Genomic DNA, 25,788 nt, shown 5'->3' with positions numbered 1-25,788 from the left:
GAACGAGGAGGGTGAGAGGGAAGGAAAAAGCACAAACCGAGTTGAAAACAGAGGGAAATGCATCCATGGGTTTGGTCCTTTTGGATAATTCCCGAATATTTTCTTCCCGTGCTGTGCTCCAGCTCCAAATTCCTTTTGTGAGGCTCCATAAAAACAGCTGGAGAGAACTTAAAGGGAATATAGGGAAGCAGAAATGGTGGGGAAAAGGAAAAGTTTTCCTCTTTCTGCGCTGGAGGAAGGCACAGGAGGAGAATTCCCGCAGGGAAAGCCGAAAAAAAAACCGGGAAAAAGGGGGATAAAAAGTGCCCTGAGCCCACGGAAACCTCTGGAAAATCACCCGAGCACGAAGGGATAACAACGAAAGTGTCCAAATGTTTTATTCCTCACGAGTGACATGAACCACGTTTATTCCATGGAGCGTTTACAAAAAAAGAAATTTTAGAAAAAAAAAAAAAATCACTTTTGTTCTCTCTTTTTCCATGATTTTTTTTTTTTTCCCTTTTTTTTTCTCCAATCTCCCAAAAGTTCCTGCTCACTCCAGTGGGGCTCCTCCTCCTCCCCTTCCCCCCCCCCCCCAGCCAAAAATCAGCTTTAAAATCAGGTTGGAGGCACCCCAAAAAACCAAAAAGAAACCAAAAAAAAGCCTCTGGTCTCACGCAGGAGCTGAGCTGGGATTTGAGGCGGCTCCAGGAGTTTTTCCCTCCCCGAATCCGCCGGATCCAAAGGGGAATTTTGCATTCCCTCTGCTCCATCCTGGCATCCTCCACCCCCTCCCCCAGCCAGGCTGAGCACTGACATGCACGGAAGATTTAAAAAAAAAAAAAAAATTAATAATTAATAATAATAATAATTAATAATAATACCAAGGAAAAAACTCCTTTTAAACACACTAAAAACACCTTCGCTCCCTCCTCGCTGCTCGCCTTCCATGGGAAAAAAATTCCCACTTTTCCAGAGCTCAGGGGGTTTGTCCTGGGATTTTCTGGGAAGGAAAAACCCCAAAAACGCCTCGGGGTGCGTGGGGAGGGTCCAGTCCCAGCTCCTCCCCACCCCTGTGCTGACCTCGGAGAAGGGAAGCACCGAAATTCCCGGGAATCCCAGAGCTGGATGGCAGCTGAAGGACCAAAAATCCCCATTCCCAGAGGGTAGAAAATCCCGGGATTTCCGGAGGGGTTGGGCAGGGTAAGGGAATGAGGGGGGGGACTCCAACACTTCTTGGAAGTGGCCCTTCCCCAGGGGGGAATATTGAGGAAAAAAGAAAAAAAAAAACCCAGAAGGATTCCTGTGAAATCCTCCAAAAAAACCCCCAAAAAATCTGGGAATAAAAAATTCCCCGGGGGAAAAATCCCGTGGGAATTTCAGAGCAGAGTCCTGGCAGAGCTGGGGGAAAGTTCTGTGCTCGGCTCTGCTGGGGCTTCCAGGAGAAAACCACAAAAATCCCAACCAAAAAAACCTGGGAAAGGTGGAAAAAACGGGAGGAGCAGGGCTGGGAAATCGGGAATCTGTCGGTGACATGCAGGGCACGGAAAGGATTTGGGAATTGTTTTGGGTTTTGGTTTTTTTTTTTTGTGTTTTTTTTCCATTCTGTTTCTTTTTTTCCCCCCTTCTTGGACACTTCCAACTCAAGAAATGGCAACACGCACGAGGCTTCCAGTTGGAAAAGCAACCAGCAGAATTCCCAGGGGCTGCGGAGACAGGGAGAGAGGAAAAACAGGGAATTCAGCTGGGAAAACAAGGGAGTTTCATCGTTTGATTTAAATTTAAAATCTTTTCATTTGAATTTTTTTTTAAAAAAGAGTTTCGCCATTTTGAGTTAAATTTAAAATATTTTAATTTGAATTTTTTTAAATAAAGTGTTTCATCATTTGATTTAAATTTAAAATATTTTAATTTAATTTTTTTTAATAAAGCATTTCATCGTTTGATTTAAATTTAAAATATTTTAATTTGAATTTTTTAAAATAGTTTCGTCATTTTGATTTAAATTTAAAATATTTTAAATTTTTTTTTAAATAGTTTCGTCATTTTGATTTAAATTTAAAATATTTTAATTTAAATTTTTTTTAATAAAGCATTTCATCATTTGATTTAAATTTAAAATATTTTAATTTAAATTTTTTTTAATAAAGCGTTTCATCATTTGATTTAAATTTAAAATATTTTAATTTAAATTTTTTTAAAGAAAGTTTTGTCAATTTAAAATATTTTAATTTAAACAAGAAAGTTTCATCATTTTAATTTAAATTTAAAATCTTTTAATTTGATTTTTTAAAAATGTTTCGTCATTTTGATTTAAATTTAAAATCTTTTAATTTGAATTTTTTTTAAAAAGTTTTGCCATTTTGATTTAAATTTAAAATATTTTAATTTAATTTTTTTAAAGTTTCATCATTTTGATTTAAATTAAAATATTTTAATTTATTTTTTTAATAGTTTCATCATTTGATGTAAATTTAAAATATTTTAATTTAAATTTTTTTAATAAAGCGTTTCATCATTTGATTTAAATTTAAAATATTTTAGTTTAAATTTTTTTTAAAGAAATAGTTCCGTCAATTCAAAATATTTTAATTTAAACAAAAAAGTTTCATCATTTTAATTTAAATCTAAAATCTTTTAATTTGAATTTTTTTTAATAGTTTTGTCATTTTGATTTAAATTTAAAATATTTTAATTTAAATTTTTTTTAAAATAGTTTTGTCATTTTGATTTAAATTTAAAATATTTTAATTTAAATTAAAAAGTTTCATCATTTAAAATTAAATTAAAAATATTTTAACTTAAATAAAAAAGTTTCATCATTTTACATTAAATTTAAGAAATTTTAATCTAAGTTTTAAAAAAGTTTTCATCATTTTGATTTTAATTTAAAATATTTTAATTTAAATTTTTAAAAGTTTCATCATTTTATTTTAAGATTTGGGTTTTAAAAAGGAGTTTTGTCAATTTAAATTTAAAATATTTTAATTTAAAATTTTTTAAAAGTTTCATTTTAATTTAAAATACTTAAATTTAAAAAGTTTCATCATTTTAAATTAAATTTAAAATATTTTCATTTAAATTTTAAAAAAGTTTCACTTTATTTTAAAATACTTGAGTTTTTAAAAAAAGAGTTTTGTCATTTTAATTTAAACATAAAAATTTAAATTAATTTTTTTTTTTAAGCATCATCATTTTAATTTAAAATATTTACATTTAAATCATTTCATCATTGACATTTCAATTTAAACCACTTCAATTTAACTTTAAAAATTGAAAAAAAATTAAATTCAAAACCTCATTTGAATGAAGTTTTGGTACAAAAGAATGGCCAAAAATCGCTTTCATGATTTTTTTTTTTAAATTTGTAATAAATTGAGGATTTTTAATAATTTCAATAAAGTTGAATTTAAAGATTTTAATGAAGTTTGACCGTTCAGCATTTGGAATCATTTTTGAAATTTTTGAGTATTTTGAATCCTTTTTCAATTTTTTCCCATTTTTCATCCTTTAACCCTTTGGAATTTGAAAGATTTTTTAATTTTCAATCACCTTTACCCATTGAGCATCGTTAACATCATTTAATTGGGAATCAAACGGAACCATTTCGAATGTGAATCCTTTTTTTTTATTTTTAATAGTCTGAGCATTCAGCATTTTTCAGCCATTTAAAAATAATTTATTCAAAGTTGAACCATTTTGCATCTTTAATGCATTTTAAAAATCACTTCATGCCTTGACCACCTCGCATTTTGAAGGAATATTTTCTTTTCATTCAGAATAAAGCTGCACCATTTCGCACTTTTATTCCCTTTTAAACTTTTTCAACTCCACCATTTCTCACTTTTAATATTTTTTTTCAAGATTTTGAATAAATTCTCTTCAAATTCTTTAAATTTTTAATAACGTTTGACCCTTTAGCATTTTTTTATCACTCCAAGATATTTTGAATTAACGTTGAATTTAACATTTGCAACCACGACATTAAATAACGTTTTTAATTGGATGTTTGAAATAATATTTTAAAAATTTAACAATTCCACCGTTTCATATTTTTAAAAACTTAACAATTCGACAAATGAATAAAAATTTAACAATTCATATTTTTAAGAATTTTGGGATGAAATTTCCGTGTTTTCAATGAAATTTAATTTTCAAAAATTTTGGGTTTAATTTAAAAATTAAAAACATTTAAAAATTAAAAACATTTAAAAATTAAAAAAACTTAAAATTAAAAAAATTAAAATTAAAAAAATTTAAAATAAAAAAAAATTTAAAATTTAAAAATTAAAAAATTTAAAAATTAAAAAAATAAAAAATAAAAAATTTAAAATAAAAAAATTTAAGAACTAAAAAATTTAAAATTAAAAAAATTAAAATAAAAAGTTAAAATTTAAAAAATTTAAAATTTAAAAAATTAAAAAATTAAAAATTAAAATTTTCAAATTAAAAAAATTAAAATAATTAAAAAATAAAATTTAAATTTACAATTAAAAATATCTAAATTAAAAATTAAAAATTAAAAAATTAAAATAAAAAAATTTAAATAAAAAAAATTTAAATTAAAAAAAATTGAAATTAAAAAAAATTAATTTAAAAAATCGAAATTAAAAAAATTTTAAATTAAAAAAATTTAAATAAAAAAAATTTAAATTAAAAAAAATTGAAATGAAAAAAAATAATTTAAAAAATCGAAATTTAAAAAATTAATTTAAAAAATCGAAATTAAAAAAAATTTAAATTAAAAAATTTTAAATTAAAAAAATTTAGATTAAAAAAATGGAAAATTAAAAAAAAAAAAATTAAAAAAAAATTCCCGAAGGAATTTCTGTAATAAATCCGTGCTCTCCAATCCCCCCGCGGGCGCTCCCGGCCGCACTCCCGGCCTCTCACCGGCTCATTCCTGCTGCTCCTCGTTGCTGGCGCTCGGGGTCCGGCTCCGGATTTGGCTGCGGAGCTGCTCGATGAGCTCGGGGTTCTGCTGCTGCATCTGCTGCGCAAACTGCTGGCCCCTGGGGACACACGGGGACACCGCTGACACCGGGGACACCGGGGGGACAGCGGGGACACGGGGGGGACAGCAGGGACACTCGGGGACACCAGGGACACAGGGGGACACCGCTGACACCGGGGGGACAGCGAGGACACAGGGGGACAGCGGGGACACAGGGACACCGCTGACACCGGGGACAGTGGGGACACAGGGGGACAGTGGGGACAGCAGGGACACAGGGGGGACACCAGGGACACTCGGGGACACCGCTGACACCGGGGACAGCAGGGACACACGGGGACACCGGGGACACATGGGGACATGGGGGACACATGGGGACATGGGGGACAGCGGGGACACATGGGGACATGGGGGACACAGGGGACAGGGGGACATGGGGGACAGCAGGGACAGTGGGGACACAGAGGGGACACCGGGGACACACAGGGAACAGCGGGGACAGTGGGGACACACGGGGACAGCGGGGAAACGGAGGACATAGGGGACACCGGGACACACGGGGACACGGGGGACAGCAGGGACACACAGGGACAGCGGGGACACACAGCACAGTGGGGACACATGGGGACACACAGGGACACAGGGGACAGTGGGGACACCAGGGACACATGGGGACACTGCTGAGACCGGGAACACCAGGGACAGCAGGGACACGGGGGACACATGGGGGACACACGGGGGACACAGGGACATGGGGGACACTGGGGACAGCAGGGACACACAGGGACACCAGGGACAGTGGGGTCACAGGGGGACACTGGGGACATACGGGGACAGCGGGGACACATGGGGACACATGGGGACATGGAGGACAGCGGGGACACTGGGGACAGTGGGGACATGGAGATATAGGGACACCAGGGACACGGGGGACACCGGGGATACAGGGACAGGGGGCACTGAACACAGGCTAGAGGACACAGGGGACATCAGGGACACAGGACAGGGGACACCGAGGATACAGGGACACCAGGGATGGGGACACAGGTGACACAGGGACACCAGGAGACAGCAGGGACACAGGGAACATTGGTGACACAGAGACACAGGACCAGACACACTGGTGACACAGGACTGGGGACACTGGGGACACTGGGTACCGGCGACACAGGAGACACTGGGGACACTGGACAGGAGACACTGGTGACACAGGGACATGGGGCACTGGTGACACAGGGACACCAGCTGTCAGGTGACACTGGTGACACAGGGGACGCGGTGACACAGAGACAGGAGACACAGGGGACAAGGGACATTGGTGACAAGACAGGGAACACAGGACAGGGGACACTGGTGACACAGGACAGGGGACACAGGCAACACCCTGGGACATTCCCAGCTCCAGGACTGTCCCCCATTCCCACCCTGGGACATTCCCAGCTCCACATCCAGGACTGTCCCCCGGGATTGTCCCTCTGGCCCCACCCTGGGACATTCCCAGCTCCAGGATTGTCCTCCATTCCCACCCTGGGACATTCCCAGCCCTGGATCCCAGATTTTCCCCGGCATTGTCTCTCCGGGCCTCACCCTGGGCATTTCCCAGCCCTGGATCCCAGATTTTCCCCCGGGATTGTCTCTCCTGGCCTCACCCCGGGCATTTCCCAGCCCTGGATCCCAGATTTTCCCCCAGGATTTCCCCCCGGGATTGTCTCTCCTGGCCTCACCCAGGGCATTTCCCAGCCCCGGATCCCAGATTTTCCCTCAGGATTGTCTCTCTGGTGCCACCCTGGGCATTTCCCAGCCCCGGATCCCGGGTTTTCCCCCAGGATTGTCTCTCTGGTGCCACCCTGGGCATTTCCCAGCCTTGGATCCCAAATTATGCCTCTGGCCCCACTCAGGGACATTCCCAGCTCCAGGATTGTCCTCCATTCCCACCCTGGGGCATTCCCAGCCCTGGATCCCAGATTTTGTCCCGGGATTGTCTCTCCTGGCCTCACCCCGGGCACTTCCCAGCCCTGGATCCCAGATTTTCCCCCAGGATTGTCTCTCCTGGCCTCACCCTGGGCATTTCCCAGCCTTGGATCCCACATTTTCCCCCGGGATTTCCCCCCAGGATTGTCTCTCCCTGGCCTCACCCCGGGCATTTCCCAGCCCTGGATCCCGGATTTTCCCTCAGGATTGTCTCTCTGGTGCCACCCTGGGCATTTCCCTGCCTTGGATCCCGGGTTTTCCCCCAGGATTGTCTCTCTGGTGCCACCCTGGGCATTTCCCTGCCTTGGATCCCAAATTATGCCTCTGGCCCCACTCAGGGACATTCCCAGCTCCAGGATTGTCCTCCATTCCCACCCTGGGGCATTCCCAGCCCTGGATCCCAGATTTTCCCCAGGATTGTCTCTCCTGGCCTCACCCCGGGCACTTCCCAGCCCTGGATCCCAGATTTTCCCCAGGATTGTCTCTCCTGTCCTCACCCCGGGCATTTCCCAGCCCTGGATCCCAGATTTTGTCCCAGGATTGTCTCTCCTGCCCTCACCCCAGGCATTTCCCAGCACTGGATCCCAGATTTTCCCCCGGGATTGTCTCTCCTGGCCTCACCCCGGGCATTTCCCAGCCCTGGATCCCGGATTTTCCCCGGGATTGTCCCCCAGGATCGTCCCTGTCCCCGCACTCACGCCTGGATCAGGCTGGCCAGGTCGTTGGTGGAGGGGCTGCTCCCGGCTGCTCCCATGGCGTTGTGGCCTCCCGAAATCATCCCGGACATTCTGTGAGGGGGAGGAAAAAAGTGTCAGAACTGGGGGGAAAAGAATAATAATAAAAAAAAAAATCCCTAAAAACCCCAGTGTTTTCCACTTGGGAATGGGAGCACCTTCCTATCCCAGGGATTATGGAATTCCCTGCACCAGCTTTCCCTTGGTCAGCTGCAAATAAGGAATTCGGCTGAACAAGAAATAAAAATAATGATAAAAACATCACAATTCCCAGATTCCCGGATTTATGGATTAAAACCCTGCCCTTCCTCACACCAGCTTGTTCCCTGCTCTGCATCCAAGACTGGATTCCCTGGATTCCCTGATGGAGAACAGCCCAGGACTCCCAGCCCCATCCTTGGGCTGTATCCAGGTGGGAATTCCAGCTGGCACCAGGCACAGGAGCAGGGAGAAGCCAATGGGAGCCGAGTGGTCTCATCCCAAAATCCTTGGATTTTGGGGCTCCTGAGGGTCTCTCTGTCCTCCCGTGCTTCAAAGGGATGAGTAGGAATGGGCTGGGCCTCGCTGGGTTTATGAATTTATCCATTTTCCCCCAAATATTGTGAACTGATCCTCAGAACCATCCAGGAATGGGAATATTCCCATTCCAAGCAAGCTGGGAAATGCTGAAATCCCATAAAACCGCAGCAAAGCCAATTCCAGGGCTATGATCCATCCCATCCCACTTCCCTCTGGAATCATTTTATTAAAATCCCGCCCAAAACTCAGCCCAGAGCACCCAAACCCCACCCCCAGCTCAGGGAACTGGGCTGGTTCTGAGCCCCCCTCCACATTCCTGGCCCAAATTCCTGCCTGCTCCCACCAGGAAAGGCCAAACACAGAGAGAGACTGGAATGAGCAATTCCAAGAGGGAATAAAAGCAGGATCCGACTCACAGCTGTTGCACTTGGGGGTTGTTCATGAGGTTTGATGCCTGTGGGGAATAAAAACAACACCTGAGTGAGGCAGCGGGGATGGGGGTGGGATCAACCCCAAAGGGAAGGCAGGGGAAGCTTGGAAAGCCAGGAAAAGAGGGAAAAATAAGGGGGGGAAATGGGAGAAAAGAAAGGGGGGAAAAGGAAGGGGGGAAAAGGAAGGGGGGGAAAAAAAGGGGAGGGAAAAAAAAGGGGAGGGAAAAAAAGGGGAGGGAAAAAAAAGGGGAGGGAAAAAAAAGGGGAGGGAAAAAAAAGGGGAGGGAAAAAAAAGGGGAGGGAAAAAAAGGGGAGGGAAAAAAAGGGGAGGGAAAAAAAGGGGAGGGAAAAAAAGGGGAGGGAAAAAAAGGGGAGGGAAAAAAAGGGGAGGGAAAAAAAGGGGAGGGAAAAAAAAGGGAGGGAAAAAAAAAGGGGAGGGAAAAAAAAGGGGAGGGAAAAAAAAGGGGGGCAAGAAAGAAGAGCAAAGCCCAACCCAAAAGGGGGAGGAAAGGAGGGGGAAAGGGGGGGAGAAAAGAGGGAAAAAGGGGGGGAAAAAGGGAGGCAAAGAAGAGCAAAGCCCAAGCCCAGAGCAGAACAGGCCCTTCCACAGCCTCGGCAAAGCCCGTGGAGGAAATCCCTGGATTTCCTTGGAGCTGAAGGGAACAACTGCAACTCCCAGAAAGCTCCAGGGATTGGGAAAACCCATTTGGGGAGACACTGGAGAGGCTCCATGCCAAGGAATCCCGGCTGGGATTGGGAATTACCATGCTCATGAAGCCGGGGTTGTTCAGCAATCCGGCCAAGTCGAAGCCTCCGGGGCCGCCGGTCTGCAGGAGAAACCAGAGCTCACTCACTGCCAGCCCTCATTCCCAGAGTTACCAGAGCCAGGGAATCCCATCAGGAATGGTTTGGGATGAAGGGATCCAGTGCCACCCCCTCGAACCCCCACACCTCCCACGAAGCCGGGGTGCTCCGAGCTGGCCTTGGACACTTCCAGGGATCCAGGGGCAGCCATGGCTTCTCTGGGAATTCCATCCCACTCCCTCAATTCCTTCCCAATATCCCATCCAATCCTCCGCCCTCTGGCAGTGGGAAGCCATTCCCTGTGTCCTGTCCCTCCATCCTTTATCCCAAATCCCTCTGCAGCTCTCCTGGAGTCCCTTTAGACTCTGGAAGTGCCTCCCTGGAGCTTCTCTTCTCCAGCCTTTCCTTGCACACTTCCAGCTTCTCTGAGAATTCCATCCCAACCCCTCACATCCAAGGATTCCTTCCCATTATCCCACTTAACCCTTCCCAAGAACCCCTTTGTCCTGTCTCTCCAGGCTCTTGGAAAAACCCTTCCCCCATTCTTTGCAGGCTCCCTTCCTTCCTCCCAGAAGGATCCCAAATCCCTTAAACCCTGACAATGGGAAGAGGTTCTGTCCCAACCCTCTGGAAAACCTCAGCCTGGCAGGGATTGGGCTCACAGAGACTCCTTGTGCTCACTCCCCCTGGAATCCCAATCTGGAAACCCAAATTCAACCCCTCCCTCCCTCACCTCTGCCCTGGAAAAGCCCTTGGAAAATTAAAATCCCCTTCAAAATGATGCCCAAGGACATTCCTGCCTGGAACAGTGCAGCCAGCAGCTCCCTGCCTGGAAAACCTCCAGGTTTCTTTTCGAGAAAACAACTTTTTGTATTAAAAAAAACCCCTAAAAACACCTTTGGTGTCGCTAAAAGGGCACGGGGAAAATAAAAAAAGGTCGATTTTGGAGAGATTTAATCCCCAAAGTGCAAATTGCTGTCGTAAAACCCTCATCAGGCTCCTTCTCCAGCTGCTTCCAACCTTCCCAAAGCGACCGTGAGGAGGAATTTTGCCCTCTGGATTTCAGTGGGATGCTCACAGCACAATCCTCCACCACCTCCAGCCCAAATTTCACATTTTTAACACCCCCCAGGCAGCACCTGTTGGATTTTCACCTCCTTTAACCTTAATAAACTCCTAAATCCCACGACTCACCGGACTGGGAGTCTCCTTCATTTTCTGTTCAGCTATTTTGAGGTTGGATTTGTAGGTCTCGTTGTCTGGATCCAGCTCCAGAGCTTTTTTGTAGTAAACAACAGCTTCTGTGTGTTTGTTTAAGCTGGACAGGGCCAAGCTGGGGAAAGAAAACCAAAATCCAAGTCACAGAGGGGATTTTTCGGGTCGCTTTTTAAAATCCAACTGTTAACTTTCAAGCGCTCCTTGAAGTTGAGAAATCGGGAATTTGGTTTTTTTCTCCACCCTAAATAACCTGAAACAGCAGGAATTTTTTCACGGTGGAACACACGGATAAAAGCCCTGTTCCAAGGTGTCCAGGCATCCAAAATTCCAGCTGCTCACCCCATCCTGCCGTAGGCTTTGCTGTAGTTGGGGTCGATGCCGATGGCTCGCTCGCAGTCCCGCACTGCTCCCGCGTAATTCCCCAGTTTGCTGTAGGCAGCAGCTCTGGAAGAAAGGGGGGAAAAAATAGGAAGCAGGGAATGCTGAGCAGCTGGAATATCCTGAGGGATGTCATCCCTGTCCCCTCCAGCAGAGCCAAGTGTGGGTTTGAGCTAAATTTGAGCTGAATTTGAGCTAAATCTGTATCCAGGTGAGCGATTCCAAGCCTGGCTCCGTGCAGATCCCGGCTCTCATTTCTCCCGGTGACATTCCAGGATCGCTTCCTAGCTCAGAGAATTCCTTTGGTTTCCCCTCATCTCTCAATTTCTCAACATTTCCCCACGTTCCAAAGAGGGAAAGCTTTCTTTTAAAGCCTGGACACTTCCATGGATCCAGGGGCAGCCACGGCTTCTCTGGGAATTCCATCCCATTCCCTCCCAGGGAACAATTCCTTCCCAATATCCCATCCAATCCTCCCCTCTGGCAGTGGGAAGCCATTCCCTGTGTCCTGTCCCTCCAGCCCTTGTCCCAAATCCCTCTCCAGCTCTCCTGGAGCCCCTTTAACCACTGGAAGTGGCTCAACTTCCCTAACTCTGAGACGCACCAGCCCCAAACCCTCCCACAGAGCTCAAAGCATCAATTTCCAGCCCCAAAATCCCCCTTCCCACCATGTCCAGGTGGATTTGAGCTCCCACCACAACCAGGTGATTAAATGAAATTAAGGTTCCAACTCTGCTTTATCCAACATTTGCCTTCCAAACACTTCTCAGAACCGAGAAACACAAAAATCCCCCTTCCACAGCCGATTTCGCACAGAGCTCCCCGAATTCTCAGTGAGGAGCCTCCAGCTCCTCATTTCATCCCTTAATTCCTCTCCATCCCACTCTGCATGGAAGCAGACACCATTTCCTGGCATTCCTTATCCCCTCCAGTGCCTAATAAAGGTCATTTCCACACCCACACCCCATCCCGAGATGCCAGGAGGCACCAACAGATCGGCTCCAACCACACAAGCGAGGAGCTGATCCAAGAGTCCCCAAAAAAATCCTTTAAAAGGAAAAAAAAAAGGGATTTTTTGGAGCATTCAGGGATCTTGGATCCGAGTGAGGAGGAGCTGGGGAAGCTGCCCAGTACCTGTTGCAGAAATAAACGGCGTTGGCTGGGTTTAACTCGATGGCTTTTCCATAAAAAGACACGGCAGCCTCGAAATTTTCTGCCTTCATTTGGTCGTTTCCTAAAAGGAGGGTGGGAAAGGCTCGTGAGGGAAGGGGGAAAAAAGCAGGGATAAATCCGAGCACCAGGCCCAGATCCATGGAAATAGCACAGAGCTCTGCCAGCGTGAGGCTGGAGAGCTGTCCTGGGAATTGCAGCATTCCTGATCCTCAGCACAACACCCCAAAAATCGCCCCAGGTGCTGGCTCAGGTGGGAGCGCTGCGTCCACACTCATCCCACTTTTTCCCAGGAAAAGATCGTGCACAGAGCAGGAAGGATGGGTGCTCTGCTGCACACCTCACGGGTTTTTTGGGATAAAAAAATCCCACTGATCCAGCATTCCTGGTGGCAAAATCTCCCCAAGCAGAGCAAGAGGAAGAAATGGAAAAACTTCCCTTTCCCCGCCTCCCCCTGCCCCATTCCAAGCATTCCCCAGGTGCCTGGGAATTAAAATTCCCTCCCAATTCCCACCAAACCCTCCTTATCCAGCAGCTCCAGGGGTTGGTACCTTCAGTCTTGAGTCTTTCAGCTTCAGCCACGTCATCTTCCGAGGGGGTGACGGGCTCGGAATTCGTTCTGGAGTGTTCCAGCTCCTTCCAAGGAGAGGGAGAAGCTGAGATAAGGATTCCCACTGAGCTGTCCCACACTTCCCACTTTTCCAGCCCAAAACATTCCCCTCCCACAGGGCTCTGAGGGGAGCAGCAGCCTCCTGGAAATCCAGCAGAACTCAGGGAAACAACAAAAAAAAAAGGGAACATTTCAGGGCACTCTCTCACCTTCCCTGCCACAGCTTCAAATATTTCGGGAAGGGTCTGGGACACAGCCAGGCTTTGGTCTTCCATGGAGACTCCAAACGCTGTCTCCAGGCACTGGATGGCCACTGGAAAGGGAGAGTCAGGTCATTAATTGATAAATATTCATCCCTCTCCCTTATCTCTTGAAAAAACTGGGGAAAAACCACCCCAAACCACCCATTTTCCCCACACCAGATTGGATTTTTGGGCCGTAGTCTCAGACTTTGGCAAAGCTCTTCCCTCTAGATATCCTGGATGGAGCCAATCCCAATTCCCACCCCCCTTAAGGGATTCCTGGGGTTTAGGAGTGAATGAGGCTGGGGCTGCAGCAGCTGGGAAGGTGGGAATGCCCCGGCATTCCAAGGAGAGATCCACACATTCCCCTTGCTCCGGGAAGTGCGGGGACTCCGAGCCGCCTCCTTCCCTGCTTGGGAAGCTGCTCCCAGGGAAAAGAGAGCTTCACAGAGCTCTCCTGCCACACTGTACATCCCAAAATATCCCATTCCTGGCACTCATCCCTCAGGAATGTCCCCCCCCCCCCCACCCCACAGCCATGCTCCTTCCACCAGGACAAGCCAAGGACTAAACCCTGAGCTCCTTCAGGAGACCTTTTAAGATCCGTGTGCTCTCCTTGCCCTCTGGAAGAGCCTGGAAAAACCCCTGTGGGACAGCGTTTTGGGGAGCAGAAGAGGAAAAACAACTCCAGGAGCACAGAGCGCTTCCCTGGAGCCAGGGAATTCCCACCTCGTGCCCCACAGAACCCTCCCGACTCCGCCTCGTCCTGGATAAACCCTCTAAGTCTCCAAGCTGGGATCAGGGAGGTTTTTGACCCCAGGTACATCCCTGCCTCGAGTTAATCTGCTCTTGGAAGAGATCAGAAGCCAGACAAGCCGCCAGCACTCCTGGATACCTCCCAGAAGGAAAAATTAACTCCAAAATTCCAGCCAGGTTCGGCGCTGCTGAACAGCCCAGCCAAGGCAGGGGCAGAAAACAGAAAAAACACCCAAAATCTCCCAAATTTTGGCCTGGGGCAAGACCCAGATGCACCCACTCACCTTCCAAACTCTCCTGAGCATCTGGAGACATGCTCCCGTTCTGGAGCTGGGTGTGGAGGAACTGGATGATGGAGTAGGCGAGACGCTTCTGGTCTGCCATGCTGGGAGAGAGGCTGCAAGGGGCCGGGCTCCACCGCTCCTGGCTTCCAGAAAAAAACCTGGAGAGACAGAGAAGTTGTGGATTGAGAGAGTAGAAGGCAAAGGGTTTTGCTGCTGCTGTCCCTCGGGAGTTCTGGGGGATAAGGGAGGTGTTGAGGAGCTCAGGATGGATTTGGGGGGATGAGGGAGTTGTTCAAGGCTCCAAAACCTTCCTTATATTCTGCTTTAGGAATTCTTCAGGCCTGGATTCACCAGTCCTGCCAAGGGAAGCACACCAGAGGTGCTGCAAGTATTTAGGGTACGGAACACTTGGAGCACTGAGAAGCTCAGCACAACAAAATTCCCACTTTTCTGTTCTCAAAGCACAGCTTGGTCCTGAAACCAACGCCAAGAGCAGAAGGAACGTGCCCCAGAGCTGCCAAACCTCCTCCCAGCCTGTCCTGACAGGGAAAGGGGAGGGAGATCCCAAAGCAAAGAGAGATCCCAAAAAGCACATCCCGGGGCTGGGAATTCCCAGCGATCCCACGGCAGCTCCTGCGGGAAGCGGATCCAGCTCCGCTGCTCCCGAGCATTAACTGGGTTTGTAGCACATCCAGGCTCATTTAATTGAGAAACGAGACCGATTTAATAAGAGGTCCACAGAGCTGAGCCCAGAGGCACCGGAACAGCACCGGGCCCGGTTGCGGCTCCCGTTCCCCGGCCCCGAGAGCCCCCAGACCCCGCCGGGCCCCGGGGCGGGCGGACAAGGCAAGGCATCGCTCCCCCGGTGCCCCCTCCCCGCTTCCCCAAGCGCCGGGAGCACCGCCCGGACCCTCCCTGGGAGGAGGCAACCGGCGAGCCCCGGCCCGGCCCCGGCCGGGGAAACCGCCGGGTCCCGCCGCCACCCCCGGTGCCCTCACCGGGACCGGGGCGGGCGATTCCCAGCGGGCAGCAGAGCCCGGCAGCAGCAGCACCGGAGACAGAGCAGTCCCGGCGGGGGGCACAGCCTGCTCCCGTCCCGTCCCGTCCCGTCCCGTCCCGTCCCGCCCCCTCAGGCCCCGGTGCACCCGGTACTCCCCGGTGCCGCTGCCTCCACCCGGACCGGAGCCGCGGCTGCCGGCGGGCAGCACGGCCCGGCACCGGTCGGCCCGGAGGCGGAGGGGTCCCGGCGTGAGCCCGGTTCCGGTCCCGGTCCCGGTGCCGGTGCCGGTGTTCCCCGGTCCCCCCGCGCTCACCGGACACTCGCCTGGGCCGGGCGCGCTCCCGCACTGCGCATGCGCCGCGCCCACCGCGCGCCTGCGCCGCTCTGGCCCCGCCCCTCCCTTATAGGCCCAAAGGGGCGGGGCCTACGGCGGAAGCCCCGCCCCGCCGGTACCATAGAGATGCGGCGTTGTCACGGCAACGCGCGGGGGCGTTGCCATGGGAACGGGCGGGCGGGACGGACCCCGGGGATGCTCCGCGCCCGCCCCGGGGCCGCTCCCGGCCGGCTCTGAGGGTCGCGGCGGGGATGCGCCGCCCCCCTTCCCCGGCCCCGGTGCGGTGCGGCCGAGGCGGGAGCGGCCCGGTCCTCCACGCTCCCAGCATGCCCCGCTCTCCCGCCCGCCTCTACGGTCGGGGCACATGCTCGGTGCGTGGGGCCGGCCCGGTCTTCTCCCGGCCTCGTCAGCAGCGCGGGGCCTCCCGGCACCCCCGGCACCCCCGACATGGCCCCTCCGACAGGTACGGGCGGGCGGCGGCGGGATGGGGGCACACGGAGAGCGGGGGGAGACGGGGCGAGGGGCTGGCGCGGCGTGGGGAGAGGGGGTGAGGGGAGAGGGAAGGGGCGGCAGGACGGGGCCGGGGGCGGCAGGACGAGGCCGGGGGCGGCAGGACGAGGCCGAGGGCGGCCCTTCAGGGCGATCGCGGTCTCCTCTGTCCCCCAAGTCACCTCTGTGCCCCGCGGGGCAGCGCACGGCCGTGTCCTCGAGCAGGGCACAGCCCTCTGCCCGTCCCCTTGGCAGAGGCACCTGCCGGGGCACGGCCGGCCGGAGTCGGGTTTCCGTGAAGGATTTATCGTGACCGGGAGGGTGAACAGCGCCCGGGAGATGATCCGCCCGCAAATTCCCAACGGCCGGGCTCCTCCGGAGCGCGGCTCCCATCGCCTCGCTGGCTGCAGGGCCCTCGCTGGAATCCTTTCCCCGAGCTTTTCCCGTCGCAAGGCGCCGTCTCACCGGGCCTTTCCCGCAGGGAATGTCGTGGACAGCCAGGCCCCGCGGCTCGTGGCCAACCAGCTGCGCTGGGACCTGACGGCCGAGCAGATCGAGGCCATGGCCGCCGAGCTCACCGAGAGCACCAAGCTCGTGTACGACCGCGTGGGAGCTCAGGAACGGGGAGAGGTGTCCTACGAGAACACCCTCAAGGCGCTGGCGGACGTGGAGGTGGAATACACAGGTGGGAACGGCCACGGGGAGTCGGGGCTTTGTGGGAATCGGGCACACGGGAATGCGCTCCTGCTGGCGGAGGATGGGATATTGGGGAGGAATTCTTCTCTGGGAAGGTGGGGAGGCCCTGGGCTTGCCCAGAGAAGCTGTGGCTGCTCCATCGCTGGAAGTGTCCTGTGTCCTGTCCCTCCAGCCCTTGTCCCAAATCCCTCTCCAGCTCTCCTGGAGCCCCTTTAACCACTGGAAGTGGCTCAACCTCCCTAACTCTGAGACGCACCAGCCCCAAACCCTCCCACAGAGCTTGGAGATGGGGCTTGGAGCCACCTGGGATAGTGGAAGATGTCCCTGCCCATGGCAGGGGCTGGCGCTGGCTGAGCTTCGAGGTCACTTCCAACCCATTCCACGACTTTTAAATTTTTTTTATTATTATTTTTGGTGCTTTTTTTTAGCTCTGTGCTGTCACCTGCTTTTCTCTCCCCTCGGCTGCCAGCTGAGTGTTGGTTTTTTTCCCAGTTCATGTTTATACAGCCAGGAACCAGCACAAAGAACAGATTTGGAAGAGCAAATTAACCCAAGGACAACCCTTTGGCAGCAGCAGCAGCAGCAGCCGCATTCCCAAGGCTGTCCCGGCTTTCATGTGTCACCAGTGGGAACAAACAGCAGAAAAGATCCAAGAAACTCTCACCTCCTTCCTAATTTTTCCCTGGGGCAGTGGATAAATGTCTCTCCATGGGCCTTGTTTCCTGCTGGGATTTTTTTGGGGAGAGTGAATCCTGCTGGGATTTTTTTTTTGGGAGAGTGACACGACGTGATGGCTCCAAAACGATGCATTTTTGGCGGCTTTCTGGATAATTATTTGCAGCAGAGTGACAATTCAGGCAGCCCCTCCTCATGACACCTGGTGTCCCACCTGTCTGGGGCAGGGCCCAGCCTCATCTTCCTTCTCCCCCTGTTCTTTTCCCTAAAATAACAGGGAAAAAACCTCTTGCTCAGCAGGAGGAATGTTTGCTTCAGCACAACTGTCAGCACTTCCCTGGCTAAGCTGCCTGTTCACCTTCTCCTGGGGGGAGATTCCAGGTGCCCGGAGAGCACCTGGCGCTCTGTTCTCGGAGCTTTTGCAGGGATAGCAGCAGGGAATGTTTGTTCTCCCTGTTTTCCCAGCTGGGATTGCACCAGGACAGGGCACACCTGGGGTGTGGTGGCTTTTGGGAAAGGATCATCCCACTTTTAGCTTTAAAGGAGACACAGGGAATGCTGCTGCCAGCGTGGAATCTATGGAATACCTTGGGTTGGAAGGGACCCGCACGGAGCATCGAGTCCAACTCCGGGCCCTGCACAGGACACCCCAAAACTCCTGTGGTGCCACAGCTGGGGCAGAAGTGCTGGGAGCTCACAGGCACGGAATTCCTGTGGGTTTTGGGACAAGGATTGTGGTGGGAATCCGGCGCATGGATGTGCTGGGCAGCGGGGAAGGGACAAAAAGGAGCCAGAGCCGCTTCTCACCTCTCCCTTCCCGTGTGTGCGCAGTGGGAAGGGCGCTGGGGCTGCCAGACGGGCTCTGGGTGTGCACTGGGACGTGGATCCATCGTCCCTGTTCCCTTTTGTCCTCCCAGTCCGTAGGAACATGCTGGACTTCCCCCAGCACGTGTCCCCCTGCAAGGCCATCCGCGCCGCCAGCACCGAGGCCGACAAGAAGCTCTCGGAGTTCGACGTGGAGATGAGCATGAGGCAGGACGTGTACCAGAGGATTGTGTGGCTCCAGGTGCGTCCCCTGCCACCTGGGCAGGGCACTGAAACCCCCTGGAATTGCAGCAAATCCTTTTCCCCTCATGCCAGAGCTGGGAAGGGAAGGATGGCGGGGCAGGGGTGGAGCGGGAGCGCGGTGTGGTCACGGCAGAGCGATCCAGCTGTCAGTGAGGGGTGGGAAATTGGGGTTTGAGGGCTCTGCCGCCACTCAGGGCCTTGCTCACCGCTTTGCTGAGGGGCTGTTGGTAAATCCAACCCACCTCAGTGGTGATGGCCCTGAAAACGCCCCCCCAAAAATGCTGGTACGGCACAAAGGTGACGCGTTTAAAGCAGGCTGGGAGGAACCCGTGCCCCGAGGTGGCACAGGAACCAATGCACCAAACCAGAGCCTGCCCGGGGCGGGTTCCCATCTGCTGCTGGTGTTCCCTGAACTCCCACTGAAGGGAAGCAGCTTCCTGCAGCACCTGATCCTGCAGCTCCCTGAGCTCCCACTGTGGTTTTCCAGGAGAAAGCGGAGAGCGCTTCCCTGAAGCCTGAGGCCAAGAGGTACCTGGAGAGGCTGATCAAGCTGGGAAAGAGGAACGGGCTCCATCTCCCTGAGGAGACACAGGAGGTGAGAGCACAGAATCCCAAGATGGTTTGGGTTGAAGGGAACTTAAAGCTCATCCCATTCCACCCCTACCAAGGGCAGGGACACCTTCCACTATCCCAAGGTGCTCCAGCCTGGCCTTGGACACTTCCAGGGATGGGGCAGCCACAGATTTTCTGGGAAACCTATGCCAGGGCCTCCCTACCCTCCCAGGGAGGGATTTTTTCCTAATATCCCATCTAATCCTACTTCCTGTCAGTTTGAATCCATTCCCCCTTGTCCTGTCTCTGAGTGAATTAAGCACAGGGAGAGGAACCCTGGCAGGGCTCAGGGCAGGGTTTGAGGCTCAGGGTTGGGTTTTGCCCCTGATTCCAGTGATTTTGGGTGATATTTCCAGCCCCTCTTTTTCCTTTCTATTAAAAGGGTGACGTTAACAAAGTGGGGTCAATGCTGGGAGTCAGAGAATTCCTGGGAAGCTGAAATTGGGGAACCAGCACCAGATCCCCCCCCATGCCAAGGGCTGGAGTTGAGGTGAGGGGGCTGAGCTGCTCAGGGGCCTCCCTCTCTTACCATGCACCAGCAAAGGAGCTCAAAACTGGGTTTAAAAATAGCAGAAAAGGTGAAACGAGGAGAGAGGATGTTGTTACTGCAACACCTGCAGCTCCTGAGCCGGCAGGGGACGGGCAGGACCTTGCTGAGGTGGCTGATTCCCTGCCAGGTGTGATCCCAGGGAGTCTGTTCCGGGCTCAGGGCTCGCTGCTTGCTCACAATCATTGATTCTGCACCGTTGGGCTGGCTCAGAGCCAAGTGCAGCCTCAGTGCTGGGCAGGTCACAGCCTGAGTGTCCCCCCCTGGCTCTGATTTCGCTCTGATTTCTCTGCATTTTGAAGAAAATCAAAGCTATCAAGAAGAAGCTGAGCGTGCTGTGCATAGACTTCAACAAGAACCTCAACGAAGACACCACCTTCCTGCCCTTCTCCAGGGAGGAATTAGGTACGGAGTGCTCTGCTGGGGTGGCCCTGAGCACCTGCATTGGATGATCCCAGAGCATTCCTGGAGAATCCTGGGCTCTCCTTCAGCCCCCTGCCTGCTTTTTTCCCAGGGGGGCTCCCTGAGGATTTCCTGAACTCCCTGGAGAAGACAGAGGGTGGGAAGCTGAAAGTCACCCTCAAGTACCCCCACTACTTCCCGCTGCTGAAGAAGTGCTACGTGCCCGAGACCAGGAGGAAGGTGGAGGAGATGTTCAACTCCAGGTGCAAAGAGGTCGGTGGGACTGAGCAGAGCACCGAGGGGATCTCCCCTGGGATTTGTGTTTCTTTCCACAGCGCTTCCCTTCTCCCCTGCCTACCCCACTTCACTCCCTGCCTTGCAGGAGAACTGCCTGATCCTGAAGGAGCTGGTGGACCTGAGGGCTCAGAAGGCCAATCTGCTGGGCTTCAGCACCCACGCCGACTTCGTGCTGGAGATGAACATGGCCAAAAGCAGCCGGACGGTGGCCACGTTCCTGGGTACGTCCTGGGGCCGAGCAGGGACATCCCAGGCCGGGTGTGCTGCTCTGATCCCACATCCCAACCCTGCCTGGCTTTCTCCAGATGAGCTGGCCCAGAAGCTGAAGCCACTGGGGGAGAAGGAGCGGGCTGTGATCCTGGACCTGAAGAAGAAGGAGTGCGAGAAGCGCGGGCTGGAGTTCGACAACCGCATCAACGCCTGGGACATGCGCTACTACATGAACCAGGTGGAGGAGACCAAGTACAGCGTGGACCAGAACCTGCTCAAGGAGTATTTCCCCATGCAGGTGGTCACCACGGGCCTCCTGGCCATCTACCAGGAGCTGCTGGGCCTCACCTTCCACCTGGAGGAGAAGGCTCAGGTGTGGCACGAGGACGTGCAGCTCTACACGGTGAAGGACACGTCCTCCGGGGAGACCATCGGGAAGTTCTACCTGGACCTGTACCCACGGTGAGGCCTGGGGTGAGGGGAAATCTGGGAGCTGGGCTGGGACAGGGGGAGCAGGGCCTGAGGAAGAGGAGATTCCTGCTTCCAGGCGGGAGCGTGGAGGGAGCGCTGTGTGCTCGGTCAGGGATGTCACCGAGGGGGTCACCGAGGGGGTCACCGAGGGCTCCTGCTCTGAGGACCACAATGGGGGAGGCTGTGGCCGTGTCTGGCTGTTGGAAGGATCCCTGTGAGCCTCCTCTCGCTGTCCCAGGGAAGGGAAGTACGGACACGCTGCCTGCTTCGGCCTCCAGCCCGGCTGCCTCTTGCCGGACTCCAGCCGGCAAATCTCGGTGGCCGCCATGGTGGCCAATTTCACCAAGCCCACGCCGGACGCCCCTTCCCTGCTGCAGCACGACGAGGTGGAGACCTATTTCCACGAATTTGGGCATGTCATGCACCAGCTGTGCTCTCAGGTGAGGCCTCCCTGCGCTGGCACAGGTCGGTGTTTTCCCCCCATCCCGCTTTCCCGTGGAATTCCGAGCCGGCCGTGTCTCCCAGGCGGAGTTTGCCATGTTCAGCGGGACACACGTGGAGCGGGACTTCGTGGAGGCCCCGTCCCAGATGTTGGAGAACTGGGTGTGGGAGAAGGAGCCGCTGCTGCGCATGTCCAGGCACTACAAAACTGGGAGCCCCATCCCGGATGAGCTCCTGGAGAAGCTCATTAAATCCCGGCAGGCAAACACAGGTGGGTCCCTGCGGAGGGAATCGGAGTTCCCTGGCTGTGGGGATGGGAAGGGGACACTCAGTGACCTGGCTGGGGACAGGAAAGGCTTTTCCTTGCTCCCCGTAGTGCTGGGAATTATAAAGGGATGCAGGGAAGGAACCCACACATCTGGGAAGAGAAAAGGTGATGTGGCACGGTGACAGAGAGGTGCCAGCCAGCCTGCCCTGTTGCCACCAGCCTCGGTGACACTCCTGCAGGCAGCATTCCAGTCTCAGTCTGGCTTCTCCTCCTCCTTTTGGAAACAGGGCTCTTCAACCTGCGCCAGATCGTCCTGGCCAAGGTGGACCAGGCGCTGCACACCCAGACCAAGGCTGACCCCGTGGAGGTGTTTGCCCGGCTCTGTGAAGAGGTGCTGGGTGTCCCTGCCACCCCAGGTATGGGTGCCACCCTCCTGTCCCTCTAGGCCTGCCCTGCACACGTGGCTCAGCAGGTTCCTCTCGGCTGGGGACACTTTCTGCTGGCTCCGGGAAAAGCAGGGCTGAAAAAGCCTGGAAAGTTCTTCCCTTTGTCCCCCCCGGGGTTGTGAACAGCTGAGCCAGCGCCCGCTGGGAATCACTGCCAGCACTGGGCGAGGTTTTTCCATACTGGGAGTCCCCCATGACCCCTCTGTCCCCTCAGGTACAAACATGCCGGCCACCTTCGGCCACCTGGCCGGGGGCTACGACGCCCAGTACTATGGCTACCTCTGGAGCGAGGTGTATTCCATGGATATGTTCCACACCCGCTTCAAGCAGGAGGGAATCATGAACTGCAAGGTAGGGAGAGGGTCTGGGGAGAGAGGAACAGCCGGGATGTGGGATCGAGGGCGGCGTCCCACCCCTGCCCCGGTCTGTGCCTGCAGGTGGGCATGGATTACAGGAATTGCATCCTGCATCCCGGTGGCTCCGTGGACGCTTCTGACATGCTGAGGAAGTTCCTGGGCCGGGAGCCCAAGCAGGACGCCTTCCTGGCCAGCAAGGGACTGAAGGTGGAGAGCAACTCGGTGCCTTCGGCCTGAGGCGCTGCTCCCGCCCACGCCCCTGCCCTCGCCTGGTTCCTGTCACCAAACACCCCCGGGCCACCCCTGCCTGGAGCTGCCCTTCCAGGGTCCCGCTCCGAGCCACTCCTGGGCTTTGGGAGCCGGGCTCAGCCCCGAGCCGGGGCTCTGCGGTGACACGGAGGTGACCTGCCCTTGTCACCCCCCGCCGGGGCCGGGGCTGCGGGTCACCCACCCCAATTGGCTGAACTTTGAACCTGATTTCTGCACCAGGGTGAGTTTCGGCCTCATTCGGAGCTGGGGAGGAGGGCGAGAGGAGTTCCCAAACTTGAATCTTTGTTTTTAAATCCCTTCTCTTAAAGAAACGTTGTTGTTGTTCCCACCTTGGCTTGGTTTGTGCCCCGGGACGGCCACAACTGTCCCGAGCCCCAAACGAGGGCAGGGCCAATCCTGCTCTCCCCATCTTTGAGCAGCTCTTGGCTGTGCAATAAAGATGGGGAGATCCCAGAGCTTAAAACCCACAGGGAATGAACTGGAACAGCCTGCCCTGAGCCCCTCAGGGACCTTCCTGCCTGGGAGGGGGGACAGAGGTGGCCGGTGCAGGCGTTCCCAGAACAGCGGGTTTGGGGACGTGGCCTCTGTGTGCTGCCAGATGTCCCAGGGCCAGCTTGGGGTCATCCCGGGGCCACCCCAGCGCCATCCCAGGGCAGCCAGGGGCTCAGGCTGTGACAGCTGAGGGTGTTGCTGTCGCTGTCAGCTCTGAGCCAGGGTGGGGCAGGGGAGGGTTGTGTTTATGAGCAAAAACACGGAGCCGACAGCTTCAAACAACACAAATGCCAGGATAAAAATATCCCGTGGGCTCCGTGCCAGGCCTTGAGCTGCCGGCCAGGCTGTGGCTGCCGTGCCACGGGGAGGGCCAGCAACCAGCCTGGGCTGTGCCACCTGCCCCGGGCTGTCCCCAGTGTGCCCCAGTGGCACAGGGGGTTGTGGCACCAGGTTCCTGTCGGGAGCGCTGGGTTTGCTCCCGGGAGAAAGGTTTGGAGCCGCTTGGAGCTGCGGAGCTCCAAAGGGGTTGAGGAGCTTCAGGGCAGCTGGGATTTGTGTCCCACCCTGTTTCCAGCTTCGGGTGCATTTTGTGAGGCAGCTTGAGGGCTGTGGGATCCATCCCTGCCACTCTGCCGTGGTTTGGGGACACGAGTGACAGCCCGGGTGACCCCCGCCATCCCAGCCACTGCAGGCTGTTCCCTGGTCCCTCTCCTTTGTCACCAGCACGGCTCTGGCGCTGGGAGAAGCCCCTGCCCAGTGCAGACAAAGTCGTTGCTGTCACCTTGCTCCCCCAGACCCCGCTGGTGACACGGGAGGGTTGGTGACAACCCCTGGCCCATCCCCTCTGGCGCTGACACGCGGAGGGCTCTGGAAGCGGCTCCTTGGTGCTTGCTGGGGCCACCTCGAGCGTTTTGTCCTTGTCCCGTCCCCCCCTCCGTGTTTTAGGCATGGCCGGGAGGTGCCGGCCCGCGCTGCCCCGTGGGTGGTTTTAGTGTCCTGTTTTACTGAGCTTTCATCGTTTTTTCCGAGACTCTTCTCTCCAGAGAGAGAGAGAAGTGAAGCTGAACAGGGAAACCACGCACTTTCCTCCCTCCTTCCCAGCCTACAGCTCCCTCTGTCCCCCCCTCCAGTGTCCCCACTGCCCAGTGGGGGTGACCTGACACCTCTCCAGTCCCAGGAGCAGCACCGGGATGCGGCTCCTCGGAGCTGCACCTCCCCGTTCCCATCCCATCCCAGGCTGGCAGGGAAGAGAGCTCCTTTTATTTGGGGTTTGGACTTTGGGGTTGGTTGGGGTTTTTTTTCTGTCTACGGTTTTAAGGGCAAACTGGTGTGTGTGTGCCGTTCGTACTGGTCACGTCCCACCCTGCTTGTTTCCATGCCTGGATTTTAGACGGTTCCCAACACTAATAAAGGTTTTCCTCCGCGGATCTTTGGGCTCAGGTCCTTTGGGGAGGGGCATGGCCACCCCCCGGGGTGACAGGGACACAGCCACAGCCCTGCCAGCACCGCAGCCCCCGCAGGATCCGGCACAGGGGGTCCTGTCCCACGAAGACGGGCACGGAGTGGCAGGCGCGGGGCGGCAGCTTGTGGGGTGTGAAACCCTGGGGAGCGACAGGCGGTGACCTCCGGGTGTCCCCCGTGTCCCCTCGTGCCCCCCGTGTCCCCCAGCCCCGCACCTGGGTGAGGAAGGGGTGGCCCAGCACCCCTGCCAGGCTGGGCCGTGCTGCGGGGTCGGGGTCCAGCATGTGGGCGATGAGGGCGCGGGCACGGGGGGAGAGCTGGGGGGGCAGCGGGTACCGAGCCCCCCGGATGCTCCGGTACAGCTCCGGCCGGTGACGCGCCTCGAACGGGGCGTGGCCGGTCAGCGCCGTGTACCTGGGGGGGAGCGGATGGGAGGCAGGGCCGGGAGCGTCCCTGTCCCCCCTCCAGCACCCCTGTCCCCTCTTCAGCGTCCGTGTCCCCCCTCCAGCGTCCCTGTCCTCCCTCCAGCACCCCTGTCCCCCTTTCAGCGTCCCTGTCCCCCCTCCAGCGTCCGTGTCCTCCCTTCAGCGTCCCTGTCCCACCTCCGGCGTCCCTGTCCTCCCTTCAGCGTCCCTGTCTTCCCTTCAGCGTCCCTGTCCTCCCTCCAGCACCCCTGTCCTCCCTTCAGTGTCCCTGTCCCCCCTCCAGCACCCCTGTCCTCCCTTCAGCGTCCCTGTCCCCCCTCCAGTGTCCGTGTCCTCCCTTCAGCGTCCCTGTCCCCCCTCCAGCATCCCTGTCCTCCCTTCAGCGTCCCTGTCCTCCCTTCAGCGTCCCTGTCCTCCCTTCAGCGTCCGTGTCCTCCCTCCAGCACCTCTGTCCCACCTCCAGCATCCCTGTCCCCCCTCCAGCGTCCGTGTCCCCCCTCCAGCGTCCCTGTCCTCCCTTCAGCGTCCCTGTCCCACCTCCAGCGTCCCTGTGCTCCCTCCAGCGTCCCTGTCCCACCTCCAACGTCCCTGTCCTCCCTCCAGCATCCCTGTCCCCCCTCCAGCATCCCTATCCTATCCCTGTCCTCCCTCCAGCGTCCCTGTCCTGCCTCCAACCCCTTTTGTCCTCCCTCCAGTCCTATTCTCCCTCCAGCCTCTCCATCCTCCTTCCACCCCCCTGTCCTCCCTCCAGCTGCCCCCACTCTCCTTCCATCTCCCC

The 25,788-nt window shown here is 53.3% G+C and overlaps 2 protein-coding genes and 1 long non-coding RNA gene across 5 annotated transcripts; 1 reads left to right on the top strand and 2 right to left on the bottom strand.

The window, feature by feature from the left end:
• Positions 1–352: 352 nt before the first annotated feature.
• On the bottom strand, positions 353–15,431 carry SGTA (small glutamine rich tetratricopeptide repeat co-chaperone alpha). Of its 3 annotated transcripts, none has more exons than XM_039566174.1 (12): positions 15,364–15,431; positions 14,051–14,208; positions 12,978–13,081; positions 12,710–12,794; positions 12,123–12,222; positions 10,950–11,054; positions 10,587–10,725; positions 9,353–9,415; positions 8,574–8,611; positions 7,603–7,692; positions 4,873–4,981; positions 353–1,685 (listed from the first exon to the last, which is right to left on the bottom strand). In XM_039566174.1, the coding sequence occupies exons 1-12, from the start codon at positions 15,402–15,404 to the stop codon at positions 1,623–1,625; spliced, it is 1,095 nt and encodes a 364-aa protein (XP_039422108.1). In that variant the 5' UTR covers positions 15,405–15,431; the 3' UTR covers positions 353–1,622. The 3 variants fall into 3 exon arrangements, with proteins under 3 accessions (XP_039422108.1, XP_039422109.1, XP_039422110.1); XM_039566175.1 differs by having other exon boundaries at positions 4,873–4,991; positions 15,364–15,430; XM_039566176.1 differs by having other exon boundaries at positions 15,375–15,395.
• Positions 15,432–15,682: 251 nt separating this feature from the next.
• Positions 15,683–24,551, top strand: THOP1 (thimet oligopeptidase 1). The gene is made up of 13 exons (XM_039566173.1): positions 15,683–15,847; positions 16,355–16,558; positions 18,162–18,310; positions 18,800–18,907; positions 19,774–19,876; positions 19,986–20,146; positions 20,256–20,391; positions 20,476–20,842; positions 21,090–21,291; positions 21,377–21,563; positions 21,848–21,976; positions 22,221–22,357; positions 22,444–24,551. Exons 1-13 carry the CDS (start codon positions 15,832–15,834, stop codon positions 22,597–22,599), a joined length of 2,055 nt encoding a protein of 684 aa, XP_039422107.1. The 5' UTR covers positions 15,683–15,831; the 3' UTR covers positions 22,600–24,551.
• Positions 24,368–25,073, bottom strand: LOC120411433. The gene is made up of 2 exons (XR_005603735.1): positions 24,801–25,073; positions 24,368–24,725 (listed from the first exon to the last, which is right to left on the bottom strand). It is a non-coding gene; the product is annotated as an uncharacterized LOC120411433 (long non-coding RNA).
• Positions 25,074–25,788: the final 715 nt, after the last annotated feature.

This window comes from Corvus cornix, chromosome 28 (assembly GCF_000738735.6).
Source record: "Corvus cornix cornix isolate S_Up_H32 chromosome 28, ASM73873v5, whole genome shotgun sequence".
Classification (NCBI taxonomy): domain Eukaryota; kingdom Metazoa; phylum Chordata; class Aves; order Passeriformes; family Corvidae; genus Corvus; species Corvus cornix.
The sequence above is the reverse complement of the archived record's forward strand: the minus strand, read 5'-3'. Positions and strand labels throughout refer to the sequence as shown.

Excerpts from the sequence above, each read along its gene's own strand:
- SGTA (XM_039566174.1), bottom strand. The coding sequence starts at position 15,404 with ATGCGCAGTGCGGGAGCGCGCCCGGCCCAGGCGAGTGTCCG. Across the intron at positions 14,209-15,363 it reads CCGGCCCAGGCGAGTGTCCG|GTTTTTTTCTGGAAGCCAGG; the intron begins GTGAGCGCGGGG and ends CTGTCTCTCCAG. Across the intron at positions 9,416-10,586 it reads TGAAGGAGACTCCCAGTCCG|ACCGGCGGCCCCGGAGGCTT; the intron begins GTGAGTCGTGGG and ends TTTCTCCTGCAG.
- THOP1 (XM_039566173.1), top strand. Across the intron at positions 20,147-20,255 it reads TCAACTCCAGGTGCAAAGAG|GAGAACTGCCTGATCCTGAA; the intron begins GTCGGTGGGACT and ends CCTGCCTTGCAG. Across the intron at positions 21,292-21,376 it reads TGCACCAGCTGTGCTCTCAG|GCGGAGTTTGCCATGTTCAG; the intron begins GTGAGGCCTCCC and ends CGTGTCTCCCAG.